Source organism: Fundulus heteroclitus, chromosome 12 (assembly GCF_011125445.2).
Source record: "Fundulus heteroclitus isolate FHET01 chromosome 12, MU-UCD_Fhet_4.1, whole genome shotgun sequence".
NCBI classification, from domain to species: Eukaryota; Metazoa; Chordata; class Actinopteri; order Cyprinodontiformes; family Fundulidae; genus Fundulus; species Fundulus heteroclitus.
In genome coordinates this window covers 15,608,504-15,632,719 of record NC_046372.1, presented here as the reverse complement: position 1 = coordinate 15,632,719, position 24,216 = coordinate 15,608,504, and the positions used below count along the sequence as shown (strand labels likewise).

Here is a 24,216-nt window from a genome sequence, read left to right as displayed (position 1 = left end):
AATGCAATGATGCCACAGATAATTTGTCTATTTCTGTCTTGTATGGATGCCACTGCTTCTGTCAGTTTAGATCACACCAGCTCGTTGTGCAGATTAACAGTCAGGGTCCATTCGATGACCATAAATTACGCATGGCATGTGGAATAATATGGTTTTAATCAATAATAATGGTCAATTTTAGATAATAGATTTCACATTCATTTAATACATTTTATAATATATATTTTTTAATTTTATAATTCAATATATTTTACTATATATGTATTACACTGGCTCTCCGTACCCCTGAACCATGTTGCATAAACTGTACAATAAAAAGTTTAAACTGTTATTGTTCAGTCTGTTTGATTCGCTCAAAATCATTCACTTTTATTGACAATTTACAGAAAATGTGTCACAAAATAAATATATATCTTCAGAAGGAGTTAAACTGTACAAACTCATGTCGGATTTCAAATTTGCAGCTGGGTGGATTGGATAAATACAGACAGTTATATTGCTTTTAAAACATTATATTCACATTATGAACCATTTTCACCTCCGGTTTGCCCAGAATTTTGCACAATGTGGAGAAACAAGGTGGTCAGAGTTTAAACAGATAACACGAGATGAGAAGTAAAAACATCACTAATGATTAACCAGGTTAACAGTCAAAGTGGGAATGTTCTTATTCAACATCCGTTGAACACTATAAAAAGTTTGCTTTCCTAAAAAAAAAAAAAATACCTGACGCCAGTCTCACTTGTATTTATCTCCCACGTGGCAAGGCTTGGCTCTGCTTCAACGGTTTAAAGCACAGAATATGTTTCTGTACAGAGACCGGGGGAATATTAGCATAAATATGATACAGCAGACAGGTTTATGAAGGCTTAGGCGACATAAATCTGCCTCTCTGGAGCTTAGGCGACAGTTCACTGCCTCTCTGGAGCCGCTGCGTACATTTCGTCGATTCTTTCCTGGTACATTTTCACAACAATGGGCCTCCTCAGTTTCAGGGTGGGTCCTGTACAAACAACAAGAAAGAAAAGAAAAAAAAGAGGTAAAGAACAGCCGGTTGAACAGTAGTGATGCAGGTTCTGGTCAGAGATTTATTTATTTTTTTCCAGGAATACAGATTGAGAACTGTACAGGCTACAATCATAAAATCTTCAGCGATAAGGTTCCACCGCCAATAAAAGTCGAGAGAAAAACAATTGTAAAATCTGACCTAGTTCTCCGCCGCCGACGGTGAAATCTCGGTCCAGTATGACCCACTTCTGGACCTTCTGAGCGTTGGACGTGGATGTGGCGTTGACTCGCTCCACGCCTTCCTGGATGGCTTTGTAGATGGCCGGCTCCTTGTTGGCTATGATCTCTGACACCTTGGTGGCCCGGACGCCGTGCTGCCGACAGAAGTCCAAAGCTTCGGGGCTCAGGTCGTCCGTGGGGTCGCCGTCGTCGTCCATCACACACTGTGGACACAACAACATAAGTCGTGATCGGTTTCTTTGTGCAGCAGCTGCCTTTCGGAGGCTTGAAGAGATGGAAAAAGATTGTTACTTTGAGCGTGAGCAGCATGGAGAGGAACTTTTGCTTGTCTCCGATCAGCATGGCGTTGCTGATGATGGGCACCTCGCTCTTCACGGCGTCCTCGATTGGCACAGGAGGGATGTTCTCGCCGCCGGCAGTGATGATCAGCTCTGCACAAACAGAATTGGTTTTAACCCCCGTATTCATCCGTAGTTATAGGCTACTTCCTGTTTATGACAAAACACTGAATGTTCTGCATAAACTCCTTGTTGCTACTGAGGAATAAAATAGTGGAGATGGAATAAATGTCCAAATGTTATAACCAGGCCCGTATTAAGACAATGTGGTGCCCCTGGGCACTATACCTCAAAGCCCCCCCCCCTTACCCGTGCTGTCCTCTGGTCAAAAACATCAAACATAATCAAGGGGATTTCTGTAATGTAATTTACTATTTACTAACTTACACAACTACATGTAGGCATCTGAGCAGTGAGCAATATTCAAATATCTCATTTTAAAATGTTGAAATCAAACAAATCTCGATTTATTTATCATTTATTATTATTGTGACATCAGTGTTCACAAAACGAATAATGCACGGTCTTTCAACAATTTCAAGTAAATAATATAACAATTTATGAATAATATGTTTTTAAAGCATGTGTCATGTGGTGCCCCCCCATAGTTGGTGCCCCTGGGCACTGGCCCACTGACCCTTATGGATAATCCGGCCCTGGTTATAACATGTGTGACCAATCTTTTCCCAAAATTGTGGCCCCGAATGAATAATTATAACCCAAACGTTGTGGCAACAGTGATTAATAAAAGAAAACTCAATTAATTATCCTGGTTAAGCAAAAGAATGGTTCCAGTAAAGTGTGAAGGAAATTATGTATTTTTGTTTTTTGCCAAATTAAATCATGCATTTCACATATTACACACACACACATGCACACACATGTTTTTATTTTCAGATCTCTGCTTTCAATAAAGCTTGTAGATTTTTCTTTATCAGAGCACTTCTTGCACATCAAGGGCAACGCAAAGGTGTTTAGATGAGATAAAAACACAAGGCAATAAACACACACACAACAAACAGAGCAGAAATATTGAGTTAGAGAAGGCTGGATATGAAGGACTGAGGAAACGCAGTTGTTGCTTTGGAAAACAAGGAGACATATACAAACAACAAAATTATAAAAAATTATTTCAAAATAAACAAATTGAAAAATCACTGAAATAAATACAGTTAAACTAAAATCTACATGAAAAATGTAATAGTTATAATAAATGTGTACGGTTAGTGAATGTAGAACACATCAAACCAACATGAGTGAAATACTGGGTGTGGGGGCAGCATACGAAAGCCTCTACGTCTCGTGTTTGTGCTGTGAGGACGCATTTCGTTAACATCGGAGGATTAAGATCAAATTCTGTAATGAAGAATGTGTCAGATAACAGATAACATTGTTGTTAACAATGACCTCATTGTACTTAAGGTACTTTTTAAACAAATAGTTTCTCACGTACAGCCCTCCCAAGAAAGTTTTATTGTGGCATGCAATGGATCCGCAAAGACTTACGGACCACTTCTCTGCGTAAAGTTACAATAAAATATTTTGACTTTAGTTTATTTTTACAGTGAAATAACGATAAAGCTATTTTTGTGGACTGCCTGAACTTTCTTGATGATTTGAGCCCTCATGGCAAAAAGTTTGGACCCTGCTGATCTTAATCTTTCTGGTAAAACTTCTATGAAAGTGTCCTCATTGTCTCCTTTTAAAGTATTTCCTCCCAATGCATTTTTTGCAACCCAAAGTCTATTTGCAAGTGAAAAAGTTGGGTTTTCTGTCCTTCACAGACGAGAGTTTTAGTCTAGCAGTCCACAATCTGTGACACTGAAAGTCAAATCCATTTCTTTAGCCACTTTACAGTAACTTTGAACAATAAATGATAAATTATACCTATAATGACAATGTGAAAGGGTGGTTTAAACAGTTTACAGGTAATTCACGATGGTCCTGTTGAATGATATTAAACGACAACTGTAGATTTTGATTGGGCAAATGAAAAAAAAAAAATTATTGAGTAGTGTCATCAATTTCAAAATTTGGTTTACAACTGTATAATAAAAATATACTGGTATTTATAGAATGTGGAAAAGAACAGGTCCAAGGAAACATCCCTGAGGAACAACCGGATTTTATGAGTCTTTGCACATTTTAGGAGGCGAAATGAGCCTTTTCAGCATAAAGGCTGCAGTCTGGTGTTCCACTGTCGGAGTGGTAGTGGTTAAAGCTTAAATATTTGCAAAGAAAATATAATATTTGTGCATGTATTTAAAATTTCTAAATGTGTAATTTTTTCAAATGTACCCAAAAAAGACCATTATCGAATTACCTTTCAAAAATCACTTCTTTCAGCCAAAGCTATCACGAAGTTCTCCTCTTTATTCCCAGATAAAGAGTGACCTCGTACCTTTTATCCTCCCTGTGATGTACAGGAAGTCGTCCTCGTCGTGTTTTCCCAGATCTCCGGAGTGCAGCCAGCCGCTCTCGTCCAGAGACTCGGCCGTTTTGTCGGGCATGTTCAAGTAGCCCATGAAGACGTGCCGACCCCAGAAACAGATCTCTCCGTTCCCGTCCTCGTCCGGGTTCTCCAGCTTCGTCTTGCAGCCCGGTATCACCTTCCCACAGCTGCAAAGGCAGACCAGAGATCAGCTAACACGCTCCTTCGGTTGAACTTCAGTGTTTTAGTTTGTGGTCCATTGTGTTGATGCTTTGGTTTTTATGGCCCCGACTAATCCCTCTTTATACTTATCATTCAAGCAGCTGAAATTGTTTGTGATATTTTAATATCATCATAATCTTTTTTCAGGTTCACAGATTTTCTTTTAAAACAGTTTGGTTTGGGTTTTGTTGTTGTGTCCACTGCATCTGATCATTTGCATTTTAGGTATAAAATTCTTCGTAACTTACAGGATGAACTGTGGTTGTTGCAACACATAGCAGACAACCGTAAGCTGGAGCTTTAGGCACTCGATTATAAAGGTGCTGCAGAAAACAGTTTGTTGGTCAGCATGAAATATGATTTCATCAACGTGCTTCCCAAGCAGCCGTGAGCTGAAAAACTGAAACACAGATGATCAACTGGAGCATCCTGTTTCTGATTTGCAACATATTTTTCCTACATCTAAAGAGAAATGGATAGACAGTGTTCGTCATTGTGACGTTGGTAGAGAATGTCTCACCGTATTCTGGAAGTGACTAGGCTGACCCATTTTCATAATTCAGTCCATTTTGTCCAATCAAAGCACTTCAACCTCTGAGTTCTCAGTGTCCGAGAGTTATCTACTTTTTCCCCGTAAACTGCTTTCTGCAGCTCCAGCATCTTTAACGTCTTATTTTACAGACAAATATCCTCGCATTTATATCAAGACTATTATTATGAGAGAAAGGTTTCGTTACACTTACCTTAAGAATTCATTGTATTACTTTTTATCTTATAAAGATGCGTTTGAACTGTTTTTTTTTTTAGGGTGAAATGATCATACAGCAATCTAATTTGATACATATTATAACCATTTTATAACTAGTTGCACAAATCTCTGTGCATTGGGAGATGTCTAAAAAATTTCACATACTGGCTCCAATATTTACCTACATCCCTACCAATATTAGAAAGAAGCTTGGAGAGAAACATCATGATTTTTGCAGCAATCAGTGTGCTTCTCGCATATTTCTGGCAGATTATGCGATTTGGTAGTGTTTACTTAAACAGGTAGGGTTCCGGGCAGAGACATGGCTTTTAGCTATGGTCCACAAACTTTTAATAGGGATTGGTCCCATCCCAGAAGCTCAATGTTAGCTGGTTTGATCCACTCCAAAACCAGGTTTGTTGGGTTTAGGATCATTGTCGTGCTGGAACATCTCGGTCTGTTCCCAGGTTTTAGCTGGTGAGTGCAGCTAATCCTCCCCTTTAATTACTCATTGTTTAATGCACCAGTACTGCTGGCAGAAAATCAGAGTCTGATGCTATGCTATGATGTTAGCATGACATGCCTGGCCGTTTGTGTAATCTTGTCAGGCTTTGAAGGTATACTATGCAACCGGGGTTGATTTTCCAGCGAGGCTCCCCCCAGAGGGCGAAAGTAAAAGTGCACTGTCATAAAGATGCTCAGCTGTTCTCCTGGTTTCTCCGTCAAAAGCGAGGCGCGGTTATTTTGAGCTTAGCAGACAGCGCTTTCGCTGTTTTCCCGCTGGTGCCGGCATGATAACTGCACAAATATCGCCACTGCGCTAGCAATGAGCATGCCTTTCACTGGGGGCGTGTAGCAGTTCTCGCCGTAAAGCAAGACCGACTCTCGGGATGCACACGAGACTACTGAGCCTGTGGGTGCGGGCCGAGGGCTCCTGCAATTGCAAGTACGGTATTTTCCCCACAGACCACCAGGGCGGCCGAGAAAACCTTTGTTCGACCTGAAATGACTCATTTAATCATCCAAAACGGTATGGAACACATTAATTAACTGAACAATGTTGCATAGTATGCCTTTAAAGGTAAACTTTAGTCACGCTTAAAGAGTTTGAACTGGAAGCAGGAAATGTGTCGCTGTCTCGTTCCGTCCCTTGCGGACAGTGACTCTGCTCTTCCAGCTGTTTCCAGTTCAGCTGCTCATCCTAACCAATTTTCTTTCATCTGACCGTCACAGTTTGGGGTTAAAATGGTTGAAAATGTGACACAACTGGATGTTTTAACAGTAAAAGGATCCTAAACGTACGTCAAAAGCATCTGTTGAATGGACAAAACAGGTTGACATTAAGCTTTTGAAAAGCTAAGGTACCTCTGGTTAAGGGACATTTAATCAGCTATTAGAGGGGAGGGAGTGTGTGTCCATATTTGTAATAGGATGTATAATTTTGATCCTCTGTGGATTAGAGTAACAAATTCTAGTTTATTTTTAAAGAGCCTGTTCAAATGCATCGTTAAAGGAAACAACACTCGTTGTAAGCGTGTGTAAACATAAAATTTCCAAGTAAAATTTATAGGCTACAAGTCCAATGACGCTTCGGTGCTGACCTTCCAATGCGATACTCGTTGATGGAGATGGTGTGCGGACCGGAGCTCTCGCTCATGCCGTAGAGCTCCTTCACCGGGATGTTCAGGCTCATGAAGTACTCCAGAGTTTCTTTGGTGATGGGAGCGGCTCCTGTGCAGCACAGCTTGCAGCGGTCCAAGCCCAGGGCAGCCCGGACCTTCTTAAAGACCAGACTGTTGGACAGCATGAAGCCCCACGGCACAACGTTCTCCCTGCGGCACAAGACGTCACACACGGATGGTTTCATACGCCGCTACGTTGTCTTAACCACTAAACTGGGTGAGTTTGTGACGGTGTGTGCTGAATGCTACCAGCCAGAACTTTGCGTAAACTCGATCAAATGAAGCTTAGATCTGCTGATCGTGGTCAATGATTCTGTTTGTTGTGTTATTTAAACAAAACATAAACTTCCTTCTCCATAATTCCTCTAATGAATACACAAAAGGCACAAGGTAACAGATTTGATTTTTTTTATTAGCATTTTACTTGCTTTTTTCACTTTGTTCATGTTTTCAATAACACTGTTTGGATGGATTTCTGAACGGCTGCATCCTTTTTTCTATTAAAAAAGTACATGTACTTTTATTACTAGAAAGACGTTATCTAAGCCAACCTGAACAATCGCCATCAGTCTCATTCAGATTTAGATCTGGACTTTGTGCAGGCCACCCATAAACCTTCACCATTTTAAATGTTTTTGTGAGCCATTCAGAGGTGATTCTGCTGGTGCACTTCGTATCACCGTCCTGCATGACACCAGTAAGTCTGAGTTTAGGGTCATAAAACTGATTGCCGGGCGTTCTCGTTCAGGATCTTCCAGTAAAAAGCTAAATTCATGCTTCGGTTAATTACAGCAAGTTGTTCAGGTCTGGAAGAAGACCAACACACTACCACGTGTCAAATGCCGCGTTTGACCATGATGCTCTTTTCCTGAAATGTAACGGATAGCATCTTTCCAAAAGAATTTTGCACATTTTCATATCATTCCCCAATCATATTTTACAAAAAAGACTTCTTATTTCTGCCAGGATCTGTTTTCACCTTGAAACTCTTCCTTGGGTGCATTTTCCTTTGCCTGTTGTTTCGTGTTGTTAAATCATGCTTTCACTTTAGATGCTATTCTGACCTAGCCTAGCCTCGTGAGACCATCCTGATCTCGCGAGCTTTCAAGGTTTCACTCGCAGATCAGTCTGGCTACTTTCCGTTAAAGAAAATTTGGAGCCGTTCACCAAACGAACGTCCAATCAGCGTTGGCTTTGAGGCGGGTTGAGGTGTGACGCAACGAGAAGCGCGACAGTTCAGTCTAAAGAACATGGCGGCTTCAGCCGATGAAAGTAGCGTTAGCGTGGCTATCGAGCAAGTTTTATCGGAATTACAGAGTATTTCTTCACTGAAAGAAGAGCAAAACACTGCTCTGGAGGCTTTTCTCAGAGGAAAAGATGTTTTCTTCTCTCGACTGGTTTCGGCAAGAGCTTGTGGTTGTGTTTTCGTCGTCGCTGTTAGTACGTCATATGCTTCGTTGATCTGATTGGTTCATTTGGCCCGTCTATCATCAACATAGGCCAATCAGCTAACCAGTATTTTCGCCCCTTCCCAAAATTACTTCAACGGAAGGTTTCCAGATGGATATGCGGAGCAAATCCATCTGGCGGAGTCAGGTGAATTCTGACTTCCTGGGTGAACCGCTGACGCTCTCTTGGAGTAACTTCACTTTATTTCAGAACTGTGCATTTCTTGGTGAGGGAAAAAATACACCACAGGAGTGTAGCTTTACATGCCCACACGTGATAAAAATGGCTTTCCCCCCCACACGGATCATCCTTTGAAGTTCACTCACCCATTCATGGCGCTGTAGCCGTATTCGAGGCCAATGGACTTGGCCCAGTCTGCCACTCTTCTCCTCAGCGGGGAAGCCTTGGCACCGACAGCTTTCATCCTCTCCTGCATCTTCTCCCACACTCGAGGAACACCCAGGAAGCCGGTCGGACGGGTTTCTCTTAGTGTGTTCGCCAAAGATCCCTGAATAGAGGGAGAAGAATGGCGATAATACAAAAACCTAAAAGCAGCACACTGACATTTAAAGCAGCGTATTGTTACCTTCAGGGCGTCCGGCTGTGCAAAATGGGTGGTCCCTGCGAGACTCATGCAACACCAAACGTCAATCATCTGCGCAGCAACGTGGCTGAGCGGCAGGTAGCTGACAAGCACCTCCTCGCCGCAGTTTGGGTTTATAATCTTGGACACGGTACGGGCCGTCCATGTGATCTAACAGGGGAATGGAGGAGATTGAATCTTTAGCGGTAACATACGTGAAAAACTGATTCATAAATAATCATGTGGGGAATGTTTGTTACTCCTAATCATTTATCCGTTGTAAACCTGCCTATTACGGCAAAATAGGTTTATTGGATTTAATTGGCAACCTTTCTGTACTGAATCCCACATTATCACCAAAAGACAGACGTGTTTATAAATGGATGGATGCAATTAGCTAGTCTGCTTTTAATGTGTGCCCCCAGTAGGTTTAATTAAAGATCCGGCTGTTGAGTATGAGACTCATAATGACATTTTAGCTTTGCAATTGTCCTCTGATGAAACCACAAGGCCTTTGTGACACGACCAAAAGGAAGATGCATTGCATTAATGTACAGTAATGTAAACCAAACACCTAATTCCAGCTGTAAAGACTCACTGAACAGGTTTTTCCTGGATGACTGAAACTAGAATAGAAAGATCCTTTATTGTCCCACAGTGGGGTGAAATCAGTGGTACCAGCAGCAAAGAGCAAATTTACAACACCAGAAAAAAAAAAACACTTTAAAGTTATAGCATATCCAAATGATTAAATAAGTGAGTAGGGTGATTTTGAGAAATGTGCAAAAAGTGTATGTATATTTATGCATGGAAAACAGCAGAGCGTTATTGAGTTTGTCAGGAGCAGCGATGGTTTTTAAGTTCTGTGTGTTTCTATCCCCAAGAAACCCATTCCTAGCCCGGATAAACTGTTTCTTTCTTAGCTCAAACCTAGAATGAGCTGCTTTAGTCAGGAGCAAGGCGTCAGGCCAATAACAAATAAAAGTGTTTTGAACATCATGTTTAAAACTCTACATTCAGCTCCATTGGTGATCATTCTCAGCTCAGGTTGAGAACCCAATTAGCTTTGTTGCAAAACACAATTTAAAAGTATTTCTGGTTTTGATGAACTCTATTTTTTTTCCTGAGGCTCATAATGCATAAAATGCATAAAGGAACAAAAGTGTACTCCGTGTTCTTTAACACTACGTGTTGTATAATTAACTCACCTGCTCAGGGACTATAGATGGAAACTAGCTTAAGCTAAATCTGGTGCAAAGTATCTTTTATTGCTGTTGTTATTGCACATTGTCTAAACTAAAGAGCAGATGAAGGAATTAACTTGATGCATCAAAGCATCTGTCCGCAGCTTTTTTCAGATTTTTCAAAAAAGTGCATTAACGTCCATGCAATTCATGTCTTTGTGGAACAAAGGTTTTGCTGTGGGAGTATTTACAAAGTAATGACCTGTTTTAAGAGCTTCAGTCAGGCTTCAGAGCTCATCATAGCCCTGAAATAATCACTAATGATATTCTCATGGCCTCAGATAATTGACTATAATCTCTGTAATTGTCCTGTTAGACCTCAGCGCTGCATTTGATACAGTTGATCACAATATATTATATATTGTGATCAACTGTGATAATACATTTATATAATCTGATTGAATTTGACTTTGTAAAGTGCCTTGAGATGAAATGTTATATGAATTGGCGCTATATAAATAAAATTTAATTGAATTGAATATTATCTTTGAAAGGCTGGAAGGTGCTGTGGGGATTAAGGGAAAAGCACTAGGCTGGTTTAAAGCGCATTTGTCCAACAGATTCCAGTCTTCCCATGTAAACAATGAATCTTCAAATTCCTGGTTTACTTGTGGAGTACAACAGGGTTCAGAGTTTGGCTCTGAACTTGGCTTGGTTCTCTGTAAGTAATTACGTAAGTAATTAAGTAAGTAATTAAGTAATTAAGTAAGTAATTAAGTAATTCAGTAAGCAATTAAGTAATATAAAAAGAGATAGATAGATAGATAGATAGATAGATAGATAGATAGATAGATAGATAGATAGATAGATAGATAATAATAATAATAATAATAATAATAATAATAATAATAAATAATATAGAACTGGAAACCCTGCTTTTTTAAATGCAGTCCTTTTTTGTTGATGCTGGTGAGCTAGCTTACATTGTCATGGCTCAGCATGACGCCTTTGGGATTTCCAGTGGTTCCCGACGTGTAGATGAGGGTGCAGCACTCGTTGGCCCTTAGACTGCCGATCACAGTCTGCAGCTGCTCATTAGGCACGTCCTCTCCAGCCTTCATAAACTCGTCCCACTGCAGAAGTAAACAAGTTGGATTAAAAGTCAGCGAAGCAAAAGCTGCTGGGGTGTTGTTTTCAAGTTCAGTCACCTCAAAAAGGCAATAATTCCCCAGCTAAACAGCCCATGATGTCACAGAAAATATGTCCTAAAGTGCATGTGATGTATCTGCTTGATCATCATGTTGGATTCATCAACGTACCGTGTAGAGGAACGGTGCTTTCTGCTGCAGCTCGCCTTTATACTGAACAATAGCTTTCAGATGAGGTAACTGGTCTTTAACCTGCAGGAAGACATGGGCGAAACAAGGACATGTGAGGACAGATTATTCAGTGTTTCGGTAGTTACTCATTGATTTTTTTCAGCTGTATGAAAACAACACTCCAGGGTGTGGAAGCTGTGAGAAAACCTCCCGACCTTCAGGATTTTTCCGAGCTGTTTCTGGTCCTCCACAACCAGGACGTTGGCCTCACAGTTGGCGGCTACGTAATGACAGGCCTCCGGCGAGTTGGTCGTGTAAATACCAGCAGCCAGACCCCTGTGGCATAAAAAGCTCAATGAAACTGCACTTTTTGTTACTTTAAGAACCTCCTGCTCATGCTGCTAAAGCTGATTTGGAAAAAAATCTGCTGTGATTTACATAGATGGGTAATCTATTATGTCCTCTTTGATTTCCCCAAGCAGAAGTCTTGAGTCTTTGTTAAAATTGTAACTTTTTAAATACATTTATTAAAGTTCAACCAGGTAAGTATTTTTTTCCCCCTTTTGAGTTCAGCTGTATAAACCATACTATCGTGAATAAATATTTAATTTTCTTCTTCAGGACTTTCTGAAAGAATAAAAGTTAAAACTTTAATGAATAAAAAGAAAACCAAAAGCAGCTCAGTGGAATAAAAGGTATGTGCGAGTTTTCTCTTAGGGCATGTCAGGTAAGAATGTGGGAAAACCTGCAAGTGTTTCCGGCTTGGGCAAAAACTTTAATTTTAGAAACAAGCCAAAAGAGGCATGCAGAGAATCTCTACTCTGGTACTTTTTCCACTCAGCAAGAAGCTATTTGCTGCGTCATGTTTTAATGCACCCGTAGAAGTGCTTAAATTCCAGCAAATTACAGATGAACACAAAACACGGCGCCAAATGATCAATCCAAACAAAGGATCACCCAATTTCCAAGAGACAATCATACCTGAGATATTAAGAAAGAAACAACAGAGACAGTAAATCCAGAGAGAAATCTTTGAAATTAACAGATATGTTGAAGCATTAACTGATTTCGAACAGCTGGATCATCCACACTTTTTCATGTTCTGCTTTCTGTTTACTTTTATGTGTTTTCATGCACACCGCGGAAATACCGAGGTTTCTATGCTCTCGTTGTATTTTTATGCTCTTGGGAAACGGGCCAAACCAGTTCCAGGAAAGACAGAAACATACTTTAAAATCAGCAGAAACATATAGACAGAAAGGTGTCAAAGCATTTCAGTCCCTGAAAGTTAAGATTTCGAATTAAATGTGATCGCATGTGTGAGCTCACCCTGCAAGGATGCAGCCGATGTCCGAGATGAACCACTCGGCCGAGTTGAATCCCAGGATGCCGACTCCATGGAAACGTTCCAGGCCCAGCTACCGAGGGAAAGAACAGTGAGTCTTAATAACACCGCAGCAGCGCCGCGCTTCGGTTACCTTTGGCCTACATCCGGTTTTAACAGATGCTCCACTTTCAGGGCCGTGAAACGGGAGATGTAACAGAAGACGTAAATTTCACGCAACTAAGTTTTGGTTTCCAGCGACCTGATGTCGCAGCAGGGTTTAAACCGTGGGCAGAGGTTCAAGGGAGCTGTGCAGGACGGTAATTTCTACATTGATGTTAAACTTGCATAGATTCCCATGCAAAGCTACAAATGTGTTTTTCATGTAGGTCAAAATGAATGGAAATGGTACCTAACATATGGACAGAAATAACATCTTGAGCTGATTTTGGTACAGCACACATCATTTAAACTATGGCACTGTCACTTTAAAGTAAATATGGAGTATAAGGCTACAATTTTAGGTTTTTGTTATTATTTGAGTAATGCAGGAAACAAATGACAGAACAGATATTTAGACCTCTTAAACTTGTTGCAATTTTTGATGTACAGCCACAGACGTCTGTGTATTTACTGTCATTCATTGGGGTGTTGTGTGGAGGACGAACACGAAGCATTGAGTGTATAACTGAAGTGTCAGGAAAATTATGCATAGTTTTCTTTCTTCTTCTTTTCTTTTACATATCAAAATCTGGAAAAGGTTGAGTGCATTTGTTTTTGTTTTTTACATTCTCGTTACTCTGATACCCCAAAATAAAATATTGTGCAACCAATAGCCATGAAACAAATATTTATTTGTACCTATCCGTTTGTAATACAAGTTTAAATACAGCTGTTATGTGAGGTCCTTCGGTTTGTTGGAGGACGTTCATGAACAAGTAGGATTTTCAATTCAATTCAATTCATTTCAATACATTTTGAAAAAATACATTCTAGGGGCTGCAGAATAGTTTAGTCAATGACCCTTAACATACATCCAGGTCAACAATGGAGAGGTTTAGGACAAAGGACACTCACGCATCAAAATGCCAGTCAAAGTCCAGCCCCGTTCTAACCTGAGGATCTGTCACAAGACTTGATATCTGATGTTAACCATCCAATCTGATGGAGCTTGGCCTATTTTTCAAAGATGAATCTACCAGCAGATGTGCAAAGCTGGCAGAGAGATATGTACCACAAAAGACTGTAATTACACTGTAATTACAGCAAAAAGGGGGTCTGCAAAGTATTTACTAAACAGGACCGTATACACAACCATGTGTAATTTTCCGTTCAGATAATAACTATGTATTACTTTGTGTTGATGACATGAAATCCCAATAAAATGCATTGAAGTTTGTGGCAAAATGTGAAAAAAGTTCAAACGTTATCAATATCTTTACACACGAGTGTTAATGGACAAGCTCAATGCAAAGTTAAAGACCACGAATGAGTAAATAGTTTTTGCAGAATGGGAACTCAGTGTGAACTGAGCCGTTCTGGAGGAGTAAAAGGCTTAGATTGGTAAAATTGTGGACTGAAAACAGATACCAATAGTATACATTTGGGGCTAAAATCAGAACTTGCAAACAATTTCCTAAGCATGCTGTAGCTCGAACACTCCCGTTCTGAAGACGTACAAACCTTGAGGAAACTCTTGGCCGCTGCGCAGCATTGCTCATAGTACTGCCTCCAGGTCAGGGTCACCGTCTGGCCATCTTTTTTGGACACCAAAGCCGGATGATCCCCAAACCTCTCCACCGTCTCCAGGAACATCTGATGAACGGTGGCAGGAGTCTCCGAGCCCGGACCCGAGCCTTCCATCCTCAGCCTGACGGCCCGGTCTCTGCTGGAGCTCCACAGCTGCTCAGCGGGGGCCAGAGTGGTTGCCAAGTCAGCCGTCGTCAGAGGCACCGCCTTGGTCTCCTCTGCATCGGGACAACAGGTGCAGACGGATTTACCCGCCATTAGTGCAAATTGGCAAAAGACAAGGCAAGGACGGCGAGCTCGAGGTTCAGGAGAAGAATCAGGCGAGGAAAAGGAAAGAAAACATCCCAGCAGGTGAGTCACGCCTGTTGTGTCAGAGTAACATGATTTAAAGCTATGAGAAGGGAAGAAGGCTGCGCTGTTATCTGATCCTTAAAGGGAGGCTGTGGAATGAACCGACACACCCACCAATCAGGTTTGGTTTGAGGACATAGCCCAGCTCGAGAGCGGCTTTCTCTTAAACACAGAAGACTAAGATTTGTTTCGTACAGAGACTCAAATGTCCCTCTTGTTGTTTCCATTACGCACTGGATTAAGTACTCTATAATTTTGCTTTTCTTTAAACATCTGAGTCAGAATCTCCGTTTTCAGAACAGGTTATCGTCTGAGTTTGCTATTCACCAGATGCATCTCCGCCTCCTGAATAACATTCACAGGAGATTTGATCTCAGACCAATCATTCTGTTTGTTCGGTTTTTATACAAAACGTTTGTCTAAAGCTATGCACTTGAAATAACATTTTTAAGATAACTTTTTTATGCCTCACAGTAATTTTTATGATACTTATTCTTTTTACTGTGTTTTAACTGGAATTTCATGCCTGTAATGCAACTAGAAATGATATTATACAGCCCTGCAGGATGACACTAAAACTATCCTATCTAAGGAACAAATTACTGTGATGATGACTCCTGCTGCTTTTCCGGAAACTGATTCTGTCTTTATGTTAAAGGGTCTAAATTGGAACAAACGACCTTTAAACTTAAGGAAGAGGAAGACCATTAAAATGTTCTTCTCTGCTTCGTAATAAGAGGTGACGATTGAAGACGACAGGATGTTTTGGAAAATCCCTGACAAAGCAAATTTATGTTTATTCTCTTTCATAGTACCAAAATAGATTTTTAGACTTGTCTCTAACTTTATACACCATTTAAGAATGTTTACCTCATTATTTTTATTTTGTGCTGAAATCTCTCTAAATAAGCCCCTGCTTAGTTATTTATTTATTTGATTTATCTATGACAATAAAAAAGACGGTGTTTACTTTGCAGATTTACATTTTCATAAATCCCAAATAACAATGCCTGAAATAATTAGTTAAGAACTTTTAGATGGGACCATTTCAGTTTTTGATCATACATTTCAGAAGTTGCCATCTATGGCCATGAAGGTCATATTAATAAAAAAAAAAAAAACTAAAATTAAAGTAAAAATCTTTACATAAGCCCAGTAATATACACATTAAGTGAAAGAGGAACTGCATGCTTTTTAAAGCCATCGAGTTTCTGCCATATTTCTGGTAATATATTAGTCTTGTCTTCTCTGCAGTCATGATAGAAATCATTTTAGCTGGTTGGTTTCCTGGTATGGACCCAGCCTCTGAGCATAACTAGCAAAGTTTGAGTGCAATTAAGATATTGTCAGGCATGGAGGCAGCAGTAACCTGTTGGGCCTGCTGTTCTGCTGCGTTGGCAAGTTAATGGGATAAAAACGAAGGGAGATCAGCTCCTAGTTTTTCAAATTCAACTCTAAATAATCAGATAGATGGCTGAAACTAAGGCACACCTGAATGTTTCAGCAGGACGACATCCCAAAAACACACACAAGGGTAAAACAGACCAACATTAAGCTTTTTAAAAGCTCTGATTTTAAATACGCTTAAATTCTGTCCTTAAAATCCTCATCAATCTATAGCAGAAAACTAGTGTAACTGAGGGCACCAGTCTGTTTAAAGCCTTGTAGGTGAGCAACAGGATGTGGAAAATCTGCTTGAGAACGACAAGGCAGCCGATGAAGGGATGACAGCACTGAGGTAAATTTCAAGTTTTAGTTCAGAACCGTCTGCAAACCTCTAAAAGGTTTCCTCGCTAACTTCCTTCGCCTAATTTTTGAAAAATTTCTAAGACGATAAAAAGGTAGTCATATCCACCTCTTTCAAACGAGGCTCCAAAGGGAACACAGGGTCAGACCACACTCCCAAGTGTTTAATCTTATCCTTACGTTTTATCACATAATCGATTTAGAGACGAGTGTAGCCGTGTTTCTGAGGTCCGACTACCATTAAGTCTGTCTTATCAGTGTTAAGACGCAGGAAATTATTTGACAACCAGCCTCTAATGGCTGATAGACAGGTCTTTCATTCCTGTTGAAAGCAGAGGTCTTGAAAAAGAACAGTTCAAATGCATCACTAATAGCCAAAATACATGTGACATTCATGGCCATATAAGATAAGATAGTCTTTATTGATCTCCCATTGGAGAAATTCACTTGTCACATCAGCTCAATAGTCAGTCAATAGTCAGGAGTAGGAAAAGATGCATCAGTTATATACAGTGTATCTTCCTATATACAGTGGATCAAAAAGAAAATGAAAAAAAATAAGAATAAAAATGCAAAAGAAATCGGAGTAGGCAGATGATGTCATGTGTACTTTCCCGGTTATACACACACACACACACACACACACACACACACACACACACACACACACACACACACACACACACACACACACACACACATATATATATATATATATATATATATATATATATATGCATACATACATATGTATTGACATATTATTCACTTGGCGATAGCAGCAGAAGTTACCTCTTTCAGGATCGTTGCACAGGTTATAGCACATTGTATTAAACAGATTATTGCACATTAGTTATTGCCCAAAGTTATAACAGTTGTGGTTATATACATATATATACATATATATGTATATATATGCATACATACATATGTATTGACATATTATTCACTTGGTGATAGCAGCAGAAGTCACTTCTTTCAGGATTATTGCACGGATTATCGCACAGTGAATTAAATATGTCGAGAGAGTATGTCGACTTGTGACTGGAACGTCATTCAGTCTTTTCTTTAAAAGTGAGACTCAGAGTGCAGACGGTACCTGCTGAAGGTCCTGTAGCAGCTCCGTCCAGCTCGTAGGACCTTGGGGGTTTGGCAGGAGGTTTGGGGGTACACTTTGGTGCTGTGGGTGGGTCGTCAGTTTTCCCATTCGGTATGACAGCGGAGTTCATCTTCGAACCCGTCCCATCTGTTTTAGACGTTTCCTTCTGAGAGTAGCTGCTGAGACGTCCAAGAAGATAAAAATAAATTTAGGACAGACAGCTCTTTAAATTTCCATAGAAGGACTTGCTTTGCACAGAAGTGCACTAACCTGTCAGAGGTACCATCTACGGCAGCTACAGGATTTTCCTCGACGCTCATCGTATAGTTGCTAAAAGAAGAGAAAATGTTGAACAAAGTCAGCATTAAAACTTTTTCGATGCTTTTCGCCGAGGACTCTCCGGGCAGATAAGGAGAACGATTATGAAACTGAACCGCTGTGCTCATTTATAGCACACTGACATTCACTGAAGTCGTTGCAACAGGTCGCCGTCCGCCGTTGCTGGAAAGCAAACGTAGCAGAAACCCACATGTTGAAACTTGGAATAATGTGCCAGGATGTGTTGCTTCATCTCCACGCACCATTGATAATGTCAGTCTGGGGCTGTGGGCAACTTTGACCCAGATTTAAAACAAGTCAGACAAATTCCACAAACTAACCAGGGAAGGTTTAATGGAATAACTTACATCTGAGTATGGTTAAAACGAAAGAAAGTGATGAGTCCGATCAAGAGGAAAGAAAGTAAATCTTTCTGCTTAGATGTAAATTAACGCTAAGAATGTACCAAAATGTATTTTCATATAACAAATAAAGCTTGACAACCAATTAGCGTAAGAGTAAAAGATATAAATCCTCAATATTGCAATAAAACCAGATTAAGATCTGTCGACACAGCAAACCCTCACCCGGACTCTTTGTTTTTAAGATAACTCACGTCGAGAATTTCTCTCTGGAACCAAAGGTCATAAGAGTTACTAAAGTCAAGTTTTGCAACAACATCTTTGCTCCAAATGTGCAAATTTACATTTTTAGTGCCTTGCAAAAGTATTCCTACCCCTGTTTTTTCACGTTGTGTCACAGTTCAACCCCCCCACCCCAAAAAAACACTAACCCTAACCTAATGTCTGTATGCAAGTGCATACATGGTTGTGTGCATATTCATACCCATATAAAGCTGATTCTGACATAGTGTATTTTACTTGGATTCGATGTGCTACGCAGGGGTATCAAACTCTAGTCTTTGAGGTCTGTTGTCCAGCAACTTTGACATGTGTCTCAGCTTCAACACACCTGAGTCAAATAAGCAAATAATTAGCAGGACTCTGGAGGCCTTGACCGCGTACTGAGGATGTAATACAGCCATTTGATCCAGGTTTTTTGGACCATCTATAAGTTCCCGGACACCAGCCCAGAGTCCAAGACTTCTGTGTTAGACCACCACAAAGTAGTCCAAGTGTGAAGTGGAGGGAAAGAAAAATATGGATTGTTGAAGGAAAGCCATGCAGAGGACAAAGTAAACATGTACGGATAGAAGATGGTGAGACACGGCCTATTGTTGTGGATATGCTTTGCCTCTGTGGAACAAGATGGAGGCACCATCATGCTGTGGGGATGAAACTCAAGTGGGAAGATTGTTGGGACAGGGAGCCAAGGTTATTATCGTTAACTAAAACTAACGAAATTACGAAAACTGGAAGTGAAAACATTCTAGTTAACTGAAATGAAAATAAAAACGAGACCTTGCAAAAAACTAAAAAACAAAAACAAAAACTAACTGAAACTGTAATAAGTGTTTACAAAACTAATTAAAACGAACTGCATTTTAAGAGAAAATGTACTTAGTTTTCGTTTGTGTGTCTTTATCATAATGCATTAACGTAAAGTCTAATTTCCGGGTTGCCGATTTAGCTTTTTTCACTTTACCGCATTACGCAAACTCTGCCATTGTTTTCTGGGGTTTTCTCACACACAAGTATTTGTATTTATTTTCTTTAGTCTTTCCCCTGGTATGTAAGTCGTATTACATAAAAGACTAAAACTGAAACTAATAAAAACTAAACTGAAAATAAAAACGAGACCTTGCAAAAACTAAAAAACAAAAACAAAAACTAACTGAAACTGTAATAAGTGTTTACAAAACTATTTAAATTCAACTGAATTTTAAGAGAAAATATACATAGTGTTCGTTTGTGTGTCTTTATCACAATGCATTAACGTAAAGCCTAATTAACGGGTTGCCGATTTAGCTTTTTTTGCTTTAGCGCATTACGCAAACTCTGCAATTGTTTTCTGGGGTTTTGTTACACACAAGTATTTGTATTTATTTTCTTCAGTCTTTCCCCTGGTATGTAAGTCGTATTACATAAAAGACTAAAACTGAAACTAATAAAAACTAAACTGAAACTAAGCATTTCAAAAAAAACAAAAAAACTAAACTAGCAAACAAATACTAAACACTAATTAAAACTAAAATAGTATTGAAAATTAGAAGTCAAAACTAAATAAATATAGAAACTAATGAACATTTTAAAACTTTTTAAACCATGCAGGGAACCATGGTTGAAAAAACTCATATTCTTGGTTTAAAGCTTGGCACAAGACCTGTAGATGCCAGACGTGACAGAAATCGCAGTTTTAGCTTATATTCAAACCACTATGTGAAGAGGAAAGATAACACATTAGCTTGTATAGACCATCTCCAACCTGGTGGCATGTGGTGGCAGCCTCATGATTTCTACAGCAGGGACAGGTAAGCTGGTCAGACTTGCTAGGAAGATGGTTGGAATAAGTAAAAGCAAACAGAGAAGAAAACCTGTAGGATGTTTAAAGGACTTGATGCTCGGTCGAAGGTTCGCCTCCCAGCATGGCAACAACCCTGAGCATAAACATACAGCTAGAAGTAGTTCAGAACAAGCAGACACATGTAACATAGAAACAACACAGCAGAGGGCAGCAACCTAATTTCTACTCCCTCACAATTTTGTTTTCTTGTTTATAGATCTGCTACTTCAATGCATGTAGAGTTAGATAATGTGGCCCTATTGAAAAAGAAGGCAACCAGTCATAGGAGTCTAGCATAGGGCTGGACGCTAATTCAATATAAATATATATATTGATCGATAGACATATATCAATGATAGAATAAAAGATTTCCTTCTTTTTGCATTCTAGCCGTGTAGGTTAATATTACAGTCATTACATCCTCCAAACCAATCACAAACTCAGTCCCAGGAACGCTCTGTCATCAAGCTCCGCCCCCTTTAAAGAGTTCAGAGAGCACGTGTTCTTTTTTCTTTTTTTAAAAACTTGCAGGTTTGGTAAAAAGTTTGTTGAATAAAGGGATGAGTTTGAATTCAGTGTTTGTGTTCTTTTTCTAAAAAATTGGCCTCTAAACATCAGCATATAATGGCCAGAGCTGCACATAATGTTTTGAATTTGTTGATAATTATCAATATCAATCAATATAATTACTATTTTATCAATATGCTTTTTTTCTATATTGTCCAGCCCTAGTCTAGCACTGAGCTGCATATTTTAAAGAGCCTCTAGGAAATTGGATGGAAAATGGCGCTCTACATTGATAAATGGGTATAAACAATGGATGGATAAAAAAAGAATAATCCTAGTTGTTTTTTTTTTGTAAATTAAGAAAACATACAGAGGCATAGCTCCATCCATTCCCTCAGCTCTCAGCAGTAATTACTTTATGGGACTGTTTTATAAATTAAATTGATTTTATTAAAAACAAGACTGTTGACTTCCTCCAGAAAATCGTTACTTCATCCTCAGTAGATGAGGCAGCGTTGGAAGGATCTGTAGAACCTGATCTGTGTTTGGACTTTTTATGTCCTGTTGAGCTTTCTGAGTAATCAAAAATTATTAGCTTCCCTTAAACCTTCAACTTGTAGATAGACCCGGTCCAGACCATTTTATTTAAGGAAGTGTTCCCTTTGATTACCGGCCACAATTTAGATTCAAAATAATCTATCCGTAGTAAATAGATATGTATCCCAGGTTTCTCAGATGACCATAATCGATCCTTTATTTAAGAAACCTTCTCTTGATTAAGATAAACCTAATAGATTACAGAGCTATATCTAACCTTCCTTTTTTATCTAAAACTCTTGAGAAATTTGTTTGCTAGTCAAGTGTCTGAGCATTAACACAATAATAACCTGGTTGAAAAGTTTTAGTCAGGCTTCAGAGCTCATCATAGCACTGAACCAGCTCTATTGAAAGTCACTAATGATTTCATAGCCTCAGATTAAGAACTTCTGTCTGTCCTGTTAGATGTCAGTGCTGCATTTGATCCCAATGTTATCCTATAACATCTTGGACATGTAGGGATCAAGGGAACAGCATTAGGCTGGTTTAGGTTATATTTGTCCAATAGATTCCAGAGTGCTCATGTTAATTATAACTCTTTGTGTAACAGTGTTCATGCTAGGGCCAGCACGTCTACATTGTTTCAAATCCCCCCGTAAATCTCAAACCCCCGTACGGTTATGGCAGATGGCTGCTCATGCTGAGCCTGGTTCTCATGGAGGTTTCTTCCTCTTGAAAGTAGGCTTTCCTTTTCACACTCTATTGTATTCAATTGGCCCTATATATAAATTTATATAGCCCCAATTCAAAACACACCCTCTCGAGGCACTTTACTCAATGCAATCAATTTTCTATCACCTCCTGGTAATTCAGGATGAGTGATTGCTGCAAGATTAATCACTCAATGCTATTGCCTGGATTTGATAAGATAGAAAACCTGTTATAAACTACAATAACAAACGGAAGTTACCTGTTTTTTTTATTTCACGTCTAGGATAAAACTAAAATGTATTTAATTGACATTAAATCTTTCTGTTATTGGATTGACTATAAATTTCTGCATGTTAACTGGCTCTCTTATAAAGTGCCATATAAATAAACTGAAGGCAAACTATGCATTACTTTCTACCCACCTCACAGAAAGTTACTCTTTTGTGTATCCTGATGCATAAAATCAAAATAAAACGCATTAAAAGTTGTGCAAGTAATGTCAGTGGAATCGTGTAAAAGTACAAGAAGCATGACAACTTTTGCAAGGCACTGTAAGATGCCTGTCAAGTGGAAAAGGAGTTAATAATGAACATCACACCCAAGAAGATCCAAAGAAAACAAAGCAATTTACGATTGTCACATCGTATGGATAAACTAAACATGCGTCAATGCTGGCAATTTTCAACATTCAAAAGAAACGTTTCCTATTTTAAATCCTAACAATCGTCATTCCTTTATTATTCATGCACCAGAAAGCGAAGAAAATGAACTGCAAAGCTTTGTAGGTGATGTCTTACCTTCTCCGCTCTCACAGCTGAGTGGCATCAATCTCTCAGGAGCGCTCAAGTGTAGGAACGACCTGCTTCAACCTTTGCCCCACGCAGGTGCTCGACTGTTAACCTCTGGGAGAGACAGCGCCCTTTACTGCGACCTTAGCCAGGCAATCAAAGTAGATTCTCGTGCCTCGTCTCAGAGCGGAGGAAACTTGCACAATCCGACGAGGATCTGCTTACTAGGGACATAATGATCAGGTAAAGATCCACGGACAAAAAATGGATCAAAGGTCGGGGTCTCGACAAGGTGAAGAAGACTTAAACCCTGCAGCACTCAACAGCCTGCAGCTGTGGAAAAACCTGTCCTGTTTGTATTAATTACAATAGCTGAGGACTGTTGGTTTTAGTGGCAGGGACAAACATTCAGCAGGAGGGGGGGAGGGGGTTATGGATCCCATGAAGTAGGTGTGAGGTGTTGTCAGGATGCTTATAATCTCAAATTGGTTTATGAAGACATTTTTTATCAGACATGCACAATGAAGCCTGTCAGAGAGGAACTGATAGCGTTGCATAAGTTCTGTAAGATCCGGAGAACAGACAAGACTTTGGCCCGTAAAAGCCATTTAAAGGTTGAACTTGTGCAATAATCCCTTCTTTTAGTAGATAACACGTCTAAAAGATGAAAATGTTGCAAACAATTTATAAAAGCAAGAACAGAATGTGAATATTTCAGCAAAAGGTAGTCGTGATATTTTTTCTTTTTTTATCTGGAGGCAAATACTTCCCCTCCCTGAGTCCTGTGTAGTGTTGGGTCACCCTGCAGGTGCTGAGCACTGTTTTATGGGTAAATATAGGTGAAGGTTTAACCGCATTTCTGCAGTGACACAACGTTACCCCACTCGCTGAGATCACACCACCCAGTCACACCACAGCCGTGCTGACCCAGACTCTCTTCTGGCTGTAACTGGTGAATATTTAGTGAGAGGCTTGATCCACGGCATCGGTGCAAGCCTGACCAGGAAGTCTGAAGCTAAAAAAGCAAATGGAAAAACATCTAGAGCATGCTGCAGCCAACAGATGTTACATTGTTGGCTTAAAAACAGGTACAAGAGGAAATTCCAGTCATTTCAGTGCCTGTTAAGGAATTTGTTGTTTAAAAAGGTTTATAAAAACTATTTGCAAAAAATATGGGGCCAAGCCTCCCAGACAACAGTTAAACCTATTTTATCACTATAGAAACAAGCATTGAAAATTATGGATCAGACACCAACTAGGTGGCATTACTGTTTGATTGTACAGAAATATAAGCTTTTAGATTTTGATAGTTTTATTAAGTTTTCTTTTCTTAAGATGATTTTTAAATGCACAAACAATATAGCTCCAGCCGTACTCTGTCCTTTTGTGACAAAAATAAATACACGGAGAGTTAACACT

The 24,216-nt window shown here is 39.6% G+C and overlaps 1 protein-coding gene across 4 annotated transcripts; it reads right to left on the bottom strand.

The window, feature by feature from the left end:
• Nucleotides 1-328: 328 nt before the first annotated feature.
• LOC105937258 (long-chain-fatty-acid--CoA ligase ACSBG2) lies at nt 329-23,387 on the bottom strand. 4 transcript variants are annotated; one of them, XM_021324514.2, is made up of 15 exons: nt 22,807-23,387; nt 17,744-17,803; nt 17,474-17,652; nt 14,212-14,495; nt 12,534-12,622; nt 11,420-11,540; nt 11,205-11,285; nt 10,869-11,018; nt 8,705-8,872; nt 8,445-8,626; nt 6,589-6,819; nt 3,988-4,205; nt 1,540-1,679; nt 1,208-1,451; nt 329-1,003 (listed from the first exon to the last, which is right to left on the bottom strand). In XM_021324514.2, the coding sequence occupies exons 2-15, from the start codon at nt 17,791-17,793 to the stop codon at nt 912-914; spliced, it is 2,229 nt and encodes a 742-aa protein (XP_021180189.2). In that variant the 5' UTR covers nt 17,794-17,803; nt 22,807-23,387; the 3' UTR covers nt 329-911. The 4 variants fall into 4 exon arrangements, with proteins under 4 accessions (XP_021180189.2, XP_021180191.2, XP_012733922.2 ...); XM_021324516.2 differs by having other exon boundaries at nt 17,474-17,649; XM_012878468.3 differs by lacking the exon at nt 22,807-23,387 and having other exon boundaries at nt 17,474-17,649; nt 17,744-18,527.
• Nucleotides 23,388-24,216: the final 829 nt, after the last annotated feature.

Excerpts from the sequence above, each read along its gene's own strand:
- LOC105937258 (XM_012878467.3), bottom strand. The coding sequence starts at position 17,919 with ATGAGCACAGCGGTTCAGTTTCATAATCGTTCTCCTTATCTGCCCGGA. Across the intron at positions 11,019-11,204 it reads AAGCACCGTTCCTCTACACG|TGGGACGAGTTTATGAAGGC; the intron begins GTACGTTGATGA and ends TTACTTCTGCAG. Across the intron at positions 8,627-8,704 it reads CACAGCCGGACGCCCTGAAG|GGATCTTTGGCGAACACACT; the intron begins GTAACAATACGC and ends CCCTCTATTCAG.